Source organism: Nanorana parkeri, unplaced genomic scaffold (genome assembly GCF_000935625.1).
Source record: "Nanorana parkeri isolate BGI_ZX_2015 unplaced genomic scaffold, ASM93562v1 scaffold392, whole genome shotgun sequence".
Lineage (NCBI taxonomy): Eukaryota > Metazoa > Chordata > Amphibia > Anura > Dicroglossidae > Nanorana > Nanorana parkeri.
In genome coordinates, this window is record NW_017306660.1 from 1,010,055 (window position 1) to 1,020,773 (window position 10,719).

Here is a 10,719-nt window from a genome sequence, read left to right on the forward strand (position 1 = left end):
TCTCCCGCCCCTCTCTCTCCCCCCCTCTCTCTCTCTCTTTTACGGATACCATTGCTGTTGTACAGAGGTTTTCACCGCAGTTCTATTTTTCTACAGTTACTGACAAGCATGTAACACGAACTTTATCCTACATATAGATGGCTTTTCCAATAAACGGCTTGTATAGAACGAGTCTGCCTCGTCTTTTATTTTCCTCTTTTTTTCTATTTTCGAAACACAAAAATGCCGCAGCCCAAAACTTTTCACGGCTGGGGGGAGGCGGATGTCTCGTCAGCAGCCTCGTTGGGAGATTCTTTCCTGTTGGTGACACCCTGGCAGGAAGTGAAGGGCTATCTGCCCACTAGGAGCTCCAGATCGGGTGATTATTTCTTCTTTATTTTATCCCCCCAGACCAAAAAGGGCAGTTAACCCTTGCAGGGCTGGGGTAGCCCCACTGCTCTATGGCCCAATCAAAAGAGATATCAATAAGTAATCAGACCAGATTTAGGAGGATCTAGAGATTTCCTAATCATAACATTTACAATGTAGACATAGAGAGATATGAGTGGTAAACGCTTCATTTTAAGCTTAAGGGGAAGGCACACAATGGTATATTTACCAGACCAAAAGGCAGCAAATAAGAGAAGAGGATTGATAAGCTTTCCATACACTTTCATTTACATATCTCAGTACAATGAGCTCGCTAAACTGGCCCCACGACTTAACGAAAGCTCAACCTAAGGCTGGGCGCACTCCTTACAACCATGGCAAGACTTTTGTCTTGCCATGGTTGTAAGGTACTTAAAAAATTGTACGATCTGCCCATCTTGCATAGGCAGATCGTACTTGCGATGATCGCAAGCCACGCCCCCTGAGGGACGGGCTTCCGATGACCGCAATGCCGAACGGGCAGTGTGCGCTTGCGCACACCGGCCCGTGCGGCTGTTAACACTAGTAGAGGTCGCACGGCTTCCACACACCTTACGATAATCGCGGGATTTCCCGCGATTATTGTAAGGTGTGTGGGGACCTCTAGACAGTCTTGATACAATTAAAGGTATACCTTCCAGCCTTATGAGATGAGAGAGACTCCTTTTAGCTCAGAGTATTTAGGACAGAGTCTCTCTACATGTTTCCAGTCACGGCACCCCTTTAAAAGTATCCAAAATCTAGGGGCACCTCAGTGTTAAAATGTAAAAAAGAAAGATGCCTGGCCCCTCTGAAATTCATTTCGGACGCTTATCCCAGATTGGGGTTTGGTATAGATTAGTGATGCACCGAAACTGGTTTTTCAGTATCAAGTACCGATATTTATCCTTCAGTACTCACTGAAACCAGTACTTCCGCTAGCATGGATGCAGCTTCCCAGCCAGTCAGGTTACCCGCCGCCCAGCTTCGTGATTGCATGGGAAACTGGCTCCATGCTGTTTGGCCGGCTCCATGCTGATTGGCCAGGAAGCCGGCTTCCCAGCCAATTGGTAGGGAGCTGGCCAAACAGCATGGTGCTGGCTTCCTGGCCAATCAGGTAACCGGGCAATGTACTCCGCACAGGTTCCTGATTGGCCTGAAAGCCGGCTTCATGTTCCCTCTGACCGAATCTCCACGTTCCCTCCCAAAACTCCCTCTGACCGGAAGTTCCGGTATCGGTGCATTTGGGCGAGCACCTCTGGTGCAAAGGGACCCGGACCAGCCCACCGGAGACCCTGCACTCTAAATTTTGCACTTATTAAACAGATATAACAAAACATTTTCAATAGTATATTTCACAGCCCAAAGGGAGCAAACAAGAGAAGTTCACTGTTTGAATTTACACCTTCAGGGCCGCCATCAGGGGATACAGCAGAAATTCATGTGAGGAGCCTGGGGACCTTACATGGGTATCAGCACTCCAAATTGGCAAGCAAACGTCTATTAATTGACGTGCAGCATAGCAGAAAATAGCAACGAACGTTTCGGGGTCACAAAGGATCCCCTTCATCAGGCAAAGTCATTTATAGGCAAAGCCCGATGAAGGGGATCCTTTGTGACCCCGAAACGTTCGTTGCTATTTTCTGCTATGCTGCACGTCAATTATTAGACGTTTGCTTGCCAATTTGGAGTGCCGGTGTCTCCGTTTCTGCTCATGATTGTTACGGCTGCCACCCGTTGACTACCGCAGCACCCACGTCTCTGAGGGATTTTTTGCGGTCAGGAGTGCGATGGGACCATGGACTTTCTTCTTTTTTTACATGGGTATCAGCCACACAAGGGGCGGCATGGCAGAGGGAGGAGGTGGAGGCGGCTGGTCCCCAGCAGCGACAGGTAAGAGGTGCAGGGACTGGGACCCTGACCGGCCCACTTGAGCCCCTGCAGAGCCCACCATAGAGTCTCAGATGGGCTGTGCAGCATGTATGGTGTGCTCGGCAGGGTCACTCTCAGGTGGGTCTTGAGTCCAGCACGTTACTAAGTCCTGAGTCCAATTCGTATACTGTTCTGCATTACTGTATAATGCATTGCTGGGATTTGTAGTCCCCCTACAGCCGGTGCCAACAAATGTGACTGGCTCAGTGATCCCTGTGCAGCATGCCACTGGCCATGTTGGCTGTATGGGGCCCCAAGATTTCTAATGGCGGCCCTTTAATTATATATATTTCTGCCCGTTTTGCACTTGGTGACGGATACAAAAGTTACAATTAAACTGCGGCAATGTCATTTATAGGCAAACCAATCTTTATTCAATACCATATATAAACACGGTGCTTATAAGCCAGAAAAAGCCGACGTCTCTATGACCAGGAATAAAATACAGAATATAATAACGCAAAGCAATCTCCACCCAAATACCTTCAAGTCCCACTCCAGACACAACTCCTCATTTCCTGTTGCCTGGAGACGGGGATTACCATGTACTGCAGACCAATCATAAAGTGTAAACCTCACTCCGCCCCCCCATTGCTATGGAGATATATGTGAACCCGCCTCCAGCTGGACACCTGTTGAGGGGAAACTTTTTGGCGATTTTATAACTGTTAACCAGTATAGAAGTGGGAGAGAGATCATCACGGGAGAGATCTTTGGTAAGTCATCCGGCTGCTCCTGTTCTGATGGGACACTCCCATTTTTTTTTTATCATGCCCATTAAAATGCCCAGGTTACCGGAGAGTGGGTGTGGCTTCAGCGACGCTTTACGATGAATGGGGCAGATCTGGGTATGATTTCATGCACAGTGGGAGGTGCCTACATTTGTCCCGTTTGGGGGGTATCTTGGGCTGGTTTTGCAGAGATTATGGGAGGAGCATCAATAAACTTGGCACGTTTTTATTACATTTGTTAAGCAGTAACAGTCTTATCAGACTCGTTCAAGTTGGGGCCGGTTCACAGCCGGTGCGTTGTGCTGGGTTGATCAATGTAGGATCAATGCAAGGACACTGAGATTACAATTGTTCTCTATGCACCCTGTCCACATCATACAAGAGTGACGTGCATTGCATAAAAGAGTGCGTCACAACACGCCGTTGTTCATAGATTTGACTTGTTTTTTTTGTTAACTTTCAATAAAGTTTTGTGTTTGGAAAAAAAAAACATACACCGCAAAGAATTGCTACAGTGCATCACATGCATGTTATAAGTATCATGACACGCACCTACTGGTATGAACAGGCCCCAAATCATGAAAAGAGACGTGCAAAGTGTCCTCTGAGCTGAAATATATAATCACTCACACACTCACTCACCCACACATATATATATATATATATATATATTCAGAACATATCTCCAAAAAATGCACTTTTCCCCCATGGTTTGTTGCTTAAAAACCACCCAGCTACAGCAAGATGGCTGTTGATCCTGCCAGAACTCAAGCGAGCTCCTAAATTCCTGTCCACTCTGCCTTTGCTGCACTAAAATCTCAGCCCTGCACAGGTCTCTTCTGCAGACTACAGAACCCCTCCCTCTTGTTACAGGGGAAAGGATTCTGTTGCCCTGTCCTAGGGTGACAACGTTGCTCCTCCAAAGATACTTTGCAGCGACTGAGCATTGGAAGTGCGTTACTGGGTGAAAACGAATGCAACCACCACATCGTAAGAGCGGTAGGCTGCAACATGTTACATTTTTGTTCTCGGGTTCGGATACACTATACGGCCTCGTTCACACCAGACACAGTGCGTTGCGGCCCAATTCTGGCCAGAACGCACTGCATCGCGTTGTGGCCGGCTCACTATGTTGTGGGGGGCTCACTATGTTGTGGGGCTGGAGGGGGCGTGGGGTCCATTGAAGTGAATGGCACCGTAGCCACGCCCTCCGGCCGCAATGCGATCGGCCGCACGGGATCGCATGGCACATTATGCCGAACAAAATAGTGCTTGCACGACGGGCGTTCTGTTCGAACGCATCGCTGCTCAAAAGCCTCGAAGGTTTAGTGCTGGCAGCTTCCTATGTACAGTCACATGAAAAAGTAAGTACACCTCATGGAAATTGTTGACTTTTTCGACAGATTTGAACAGGCAAATCTTCCATCTTTGTTCAGACGGTCACCAGATAAAGGCGGATCTACCGGAACACCAACAGCAGAGGAACGTCTCTTACCTCTGATTTACCAAAAATGTCCATAGATGATCCCTTCTACATTGTAAGCCCTCCGGGGCAGGGCCCTCCTTACCAACGTGTCTTGATTTGTATTGTAATGTCTTCCTTATATTGTAAAGCGCTGCGCAGACTGTTGGCGCTATATAAATCCTGTACGGTAATAGTGTGCCGTGGAAAAAGTAAGTGCACCCTTGGGCTTTGGAAGCTGCCATTGCCCCCTTTAGCCGCAACAATGTATTTTAGGCATTTGTATAACTTCCAACCCCCCACCCCAGCCTAGAACATCGACTCTTGATATTTTTGACCACTTCTAATTTAGAACGAGAGCTTCATCTACGTAACGGACGGGACGTTGGCACTTAGGAAGAGACTCAGATAATCATGACCCCCCATATACGAGCTGTGATGATGTCATCAGTCTGCTGCAGCCAGGAAGAAGCATTTAGTCAGGTCTCCAAGTCTCCTCCTCCCACGCTCAGACTGGATCAAACTGGCTGCACTTTTCGCTGTTATATTTTTGGATATGCAATAAGCTTTATTGCAAGCAGTGCAAAAGTACAAAGCACGACTATGGCACAGCCGGACTGGTGGTAAGTAAGGTGTCACAGTCCGGCTTTGAGAGATTGCACCACCTGCAAAAAAAAAGGAATGCTTGATGGATATCAAGAAAATAACAACAGCAAAGGGCACCCGCCCGGCCCCTTTGCCCCCGCTCAGGCAGCAGCTAAATTGTTCTGAAGGTGTACAAGTAAAAGAAAACCCTGACCATCGGGGGATGGAACACACCACACAGTACCTGCAAAGGCCTCTGGGTATCTCCAGGAAGGTCCCTGACGCTTTGCAAGACGTCACATCTTAGCATACAGCTTCTGGGTCCATTCAACAACAACAAAAGTCAGGTCCGAGGACTGCAGGATCTCTTGATTACTCACACTGCATTGCAAGATGGGATGGGTGTGGCTCTGCTCGACTTTCAGAAAAGTCAAGAAACGCATTGCGCCCCCTGTTGAAGTTGGCAGACATTAGCTGGGGTCTCCTAGAACATTAGAAGGCTATTTTGCTGATTTTTCACTCCGGGCCGGCTGACATTGAAGGAGGACGTGTACACAGAGGCTTCTACTGCTGAGCTCCTGCCCCGAGTCACTCATTCGGAGCACAGAACCATCTTCAAGCTCAGGTGTGTGGGCAGGACTGCACTGAAGTCAGAGTATCAACATGACAACCAGATAACTAGAATTTTCAGAAAATAGAAGTCAGTCTACATATCTACCTTGGTACCGGATTCCTTTCCGGTTCCGAAGAACCAGAAAGATACAAATATCCATGCAAGCCACCACATAGCAAAGTATCGCAACAATCAAATGCTTAGATCCCGCCACAGCAACCCACCGAGGTGTTGGCTTGACTTGTCACTAGTGACCAACCTAATTATCTCAGCTGGGGGAGCAACACAGACCGTTTATTTCAGATAAAGGGCGGCATCGTATTTTCAATACATAACCCCTCCCCCCTCAATAATCATTTCCTTTTATGGAAAGTGAACCCTTTAATGGCCAGATAAATGTTACAGGAGGAGGGGAGGGCTGGGTTCCCCCCCACCCCCAAAAAAAATAAAGCAATGTGGGTGCATTATTGCAGAAAAGGGACGTTTAATTCAATTTAGTGTCTTCGAAGGAGAAAAATCCGGCCTCGCGTTCCAATGCAGCAATCAGCACTCGTGTCTCCGAAAAATCGATAGGTCATTATTGTCAACGTGGCGGAATATTAAAGATGGCCGCATTTGGCCGTCACCCAGTTTGTTGTCCCGTTATCTTCTTGTATACAGTTCAATAGGCAAATCTTCAAGGAGTAGTTCTTCAATAGGGTGCGATCTGAAAAACAGAACACCATATATCAGCGCCCAAAATCCTCTGTATGAAGCGTCACAGGACTGCTGATCACCGTATGCAACCGGAGACAAAAGGAGGACTCAAAGCACAATAAGAGGTTCCTTTGGTTTCAGTTCTTTGGAGGGGTTTTTTTTTCTAACTAATTGATAAATAATTATTATTTTTATTTTTTTTATCTGAAAATTAATATGCTTTTATTTTGTCTTCCCGTGCAGGTAGGCCGCCCTAGGAAATGCCCACTTGTGATGCCAAGGCTCCATGCAGGGGCGTAACAATAGCCATAGCAGCTGCTATGGGGCCTGGGGGTGGAAGGAAGAACACTGCTGTATACCCCTTATGGCATTTCCAAATCAAGAAGACTGGATATCAGATGTACAGGAAGAGACTCTGCAGACAGTTTTACTGCTACCTGTCCTTGATTTAGATTGTAAGTTGTTCGCCATGGGGCCCTATTCAAATTTTGCTATGGGGCCCCATGTTCTGTAGTTACGCCCCTGCCATGATTATAATAAATAAAATCCAGGGGGCGGGGCCAGGGACAGTCAGGCTGGGGAGGAACGCGCTAGATGGTGCTGGACCTCCTCCAGCCAGGAAATGAGGCGGGCTCCGATTGGCTGTAGCTTCTAATGTACATTGAGAGAAGCTCGCAGTGTGCAGTGCGATCAGAGGAAGCAATGCCAGTCCAGGAGAGGAGCCGCTACAACTGTGCAAGACTTCAACTTTCTCCCCCACCCCCCCATTATGGATAGAGTAGAAAAGGTTTAAAACCCCCAAAAGTATTTTATTCCCTGTGTCCCATTCAGGATATTTTCCCTCTATTCTGGTCCTGTGAACCCGACAGGAAATATCAATATATTTCTCCAAAGTTAGAAAAATACTCTCATGGTTGTCAAGGCCCAAGTGTCCCCATTGAAAGATTTCCCCTCTATTCTTGTTTGAGGGACAACAGTAACCATTCCCATAACTTCCGCTTTTTGTGGCAATGGCTAGCAGTAGGGATGAGCGAATCTCCCCAATGTGAGGGGAAATCTCCTTTTTAGACAATGTTACCATTGGAAGACTTCTGTTCCTGTTCTGGTGACAACTCAAACTTACAGATCACTTTTAGACCCAGTGACCATGGTCACCAGGACAAGACAGGGTGACTCTACCCATGGGACACCCTGACAGGGGATCCAACCCCTCACTACTCTACCCAAAGGTTTTTTTTAAAAGAACCATGTGCTCTGCCCCGTTTACTATTCCACCGATCTCAACACTCAGCACAAAATCTAACACTCTAAATGAGCCCCACAGTATAAATCCAGACATAGAATATGAAGAATGAACAGGAAGTATACTCACAAGCTAGCTGAAAGGCTCCCAGAACAGGACCCCTGGAATCCGGCAACTTCAGGGATAGCCTTGATTTGGGTATGATCCAGGAGCTCCAGGAAATGATGCCGATGGTCCCCACTGACCGGACGGCACCGAGCCCCAGGCTCCGGAAGATGAAGCATTAGCACCAGGAACTGGGAATGGAGGAGTAGCTGGATATGGCAAATTAGGCTGTGAGGGGAACTGCCCACCCTGGGATCCCCAAGCCCACCCTGGCCCACCAGGTGAAGGACCTGTAGGAGCAGACTGACCATAAGGGCCAGATGGAGCCGGATATGATTGACCAGAAGGGTTAGGATATGACCCTGGCATGCCACCAGGTCCCATTGGCCCTGAAGGATAGGGATATTGCCCAGGTGCTCCTGGTTGGCCAGATGGGGCTCCTGGTTGTTGTGGGCCAGAAGGAGCTCCTGGATATGAACCAGATGGGGCTCCTGGATATGAACCAGATGGGGCTCCTGGTTGTTGTGGGCCGGAAGGAGCTCCTGGATATGAACCAGATGGGGCTCCTGGTTGTTGTGGGCCAGAAGGAGCTCCTGCATATGGGCCAGATGGGGCTCCAGGATAAGGGCCAGAAGGAGCTCCTGGATAAGGAGCATTCGCTGCTTTCGGGTCTGGCCCAGCTGGAGCCCCTGGGTAGGGTGCTGAAGGGTATGGAGCATTTGGTGCAGGCTGCTGTCCAGCAGGGGCTCCTGGATAGGGTCCTGTAGAATATGGCACATTTGGTTGCTGTCCACCGGGGGCCCCTGGGTAGGAATATGGCACATTTGGTTGAGATGGCTGCTGCCCAGGTGCTGCTCCTGGATAGGGACCGGTAGGTGCAGATGGGGCACTTGGCGCTCCCGGCTGGGGTCCAGATGGGTACGCGTGTGGTGGGGCACTAGGCTGAGCTCCACCTCCAGAATATGGTCCTCCTTGGCCTTGTCCATAAGGGGCAGTGCCTGGGGCAGACGGAGCTCCAGGGGTGGAACCCCAAGCATTGGATCCAGGCCAGGCTCCAGGTTGCTGATTGTCTCTAGGGTTGCTTACGGTCTGCGTTTTGGCAGGACCTTTATCTGGCAAGGCATCTGCCAACTATGGGCGAGATAGAAAAAGAGAGAATTAGGCTGCATCCGTCCAAATCCCATACATTTCTTATAAGAGTGAAACTCTAACCAAATTATATTTCTAGTAGTGGGTGGAGTAGAGTAGAGAGGTGTTCAAACCTCTGCCAGATTTTCTTTACCATGCGTTTCTCACCGGGGAAGCTACCCAAAATATAGCAGAGTCGCTTTAAAGGCAAATTGTAATGGATTTCGGGTCAACCTTCAAGAATGTGAACAGAAAACACGTAATGACATTGAAACAATGTTGCTAATTGTGAAATCAGTGATATTTATTGATCCTGCCATTCCCCTCTTGTTCCTGGAGCATTCTGTCCCATCTCCAAGGCAGGTCCATGGGTGGTCTGTCTGCACCCCTCAACTCCAATTCAGACCTACAGGACGCCGTGCAGATGCACAAGATGCCTGTAGTCAATCTGCCTAATGCACCCCCCCCCCTTCCTTCCCCTGCATCCAACCCTCCTTGCCTTGGTTGACAGAAGCGCCTAGCAGGAACCTCACTGACACCATAGCTGCTGAGCATCAGAGGGGAAGCATGCCTCCCGGTTTCCGGAAGAATGATGGGCTGAGACCCCTCGTATGGTCACATGACCTCCAGTACATTTTAAGAAGAATCCATTATTATCCATATGCACTTAAATGTATTAAAAAGATACATATACACACACACACGACAAAGGATCCCCAGAGCACTGTAAGGGTTGCTAAAGACAGGAGAGCAGAAGCAGTCTCCTTTCGAACACCCTAACAGAACAGGCCATACAAAGTAAGGGGGGGAGGGGGGGTCACTGTTCCATTCACTTGAGTGTATACATTTCATTGTCAAAAAACAAAAAATTTGACTTACTGAGAATTCATCCAATCCGGACATCGTACTGAAAGAGACAAAAAGGAAATATCAATATGCAGGTTCTGATCATTTGTAAATGTCGTTAGTAATGCAAAATAAGAGCAATAGACATCAGAGTCCGTCCACCCAAAACTGGTATTTGGCAGCTTCATGGATCGGGTATTGCCGATGGGTGGAGCCTGGTGGGCTGAATCAGCCCCTGGCTTCCTATAGGCTTTGGAAGCTCCAGTGGTAAGATCTTCCTCCCAGTACTCCCAACTCAGCACAGGGATGGTGGAAGACCCTCATAATCTCATAATGGGCACAGCGGGTGTACAGACCCGGGAACTCAGCACAGGGATGGCGGGAGCTCCTCATAATGGGCACAGCGGGTGTACAGACCCGGGAACTCAGCACAGGGATGGCGGGAGCTCCTCATAATGGGCACAGCAGGTGTACAGACCCAGGAACTCAGCACAGGGATGGCGGGAGCACCTCATAATGGGCACAGCGGGTGTACAGACCCGGGGACTCAGCACAGGGATGGTGGGAGCTCCTCATAATGGGCACAGCGGGTGTACAGACCCAAAGGGCTCAGCACAGGGATGGTGGGAGCCCCTCATAATGGGCACAGGTGTGCAGACCCGGGAACTCAGCACAGGGATGGTGGGAGCCCATCAATCGCTATATAAATCCTGTATAATAATAATAATAATAATAATAATAATAATAATAATGGGCAGTCCCAGGAAATCAGATCAGAGATTACAATCCCTGAGAAAAGAAGACTGTCAGATGGTATAACTCTCCCTCTAATATATGCATTTTGGATGGACTGAGTTGGAGCTTTCGATAGAACACCGGCACAAGTGGAAATAAACAGGTAACAATGAAATTTACGTCTTTCGCCCCCCCCCCGTGTCGAATATCATCGCCGTTTCCCTGAATTGTCAGTAGCACGCGGTCCTGCAACCTC

At 48.5% G+C, this 10,719-nt stretch overlaps 1 protein-coding gene across 1 annotated transcript in view; it reads right to left on the reverse strand.

Annotated features, from left to right (window-relative positions):
- LOC108789401 overlaps positions 1–8,879 on the reverse strand; it is a 17,259-nt gene extending 8,380 nt beyond the window's left edge. The window contains exons 1-2 of the mRNA XM_018559399.1: positions 8,396–8,879; positions 7,779–8,347 (exon numbers count right to left, since the gene is read on the reverse strand). Of these exons, the coding sequence (XP_018414901.1) occupies positions 7,779–8,347; positions 8,396–8,791 (965 nt within the window). The 5' untranslated portion in view covers positions 8,792–8,879. The remainder of the gene's footprint in view (positions 1–7,778; positions 8,348–8,395) is intronic.
- Positions 8,880–10,719: the final 1,840 nt, after the last annotated feature.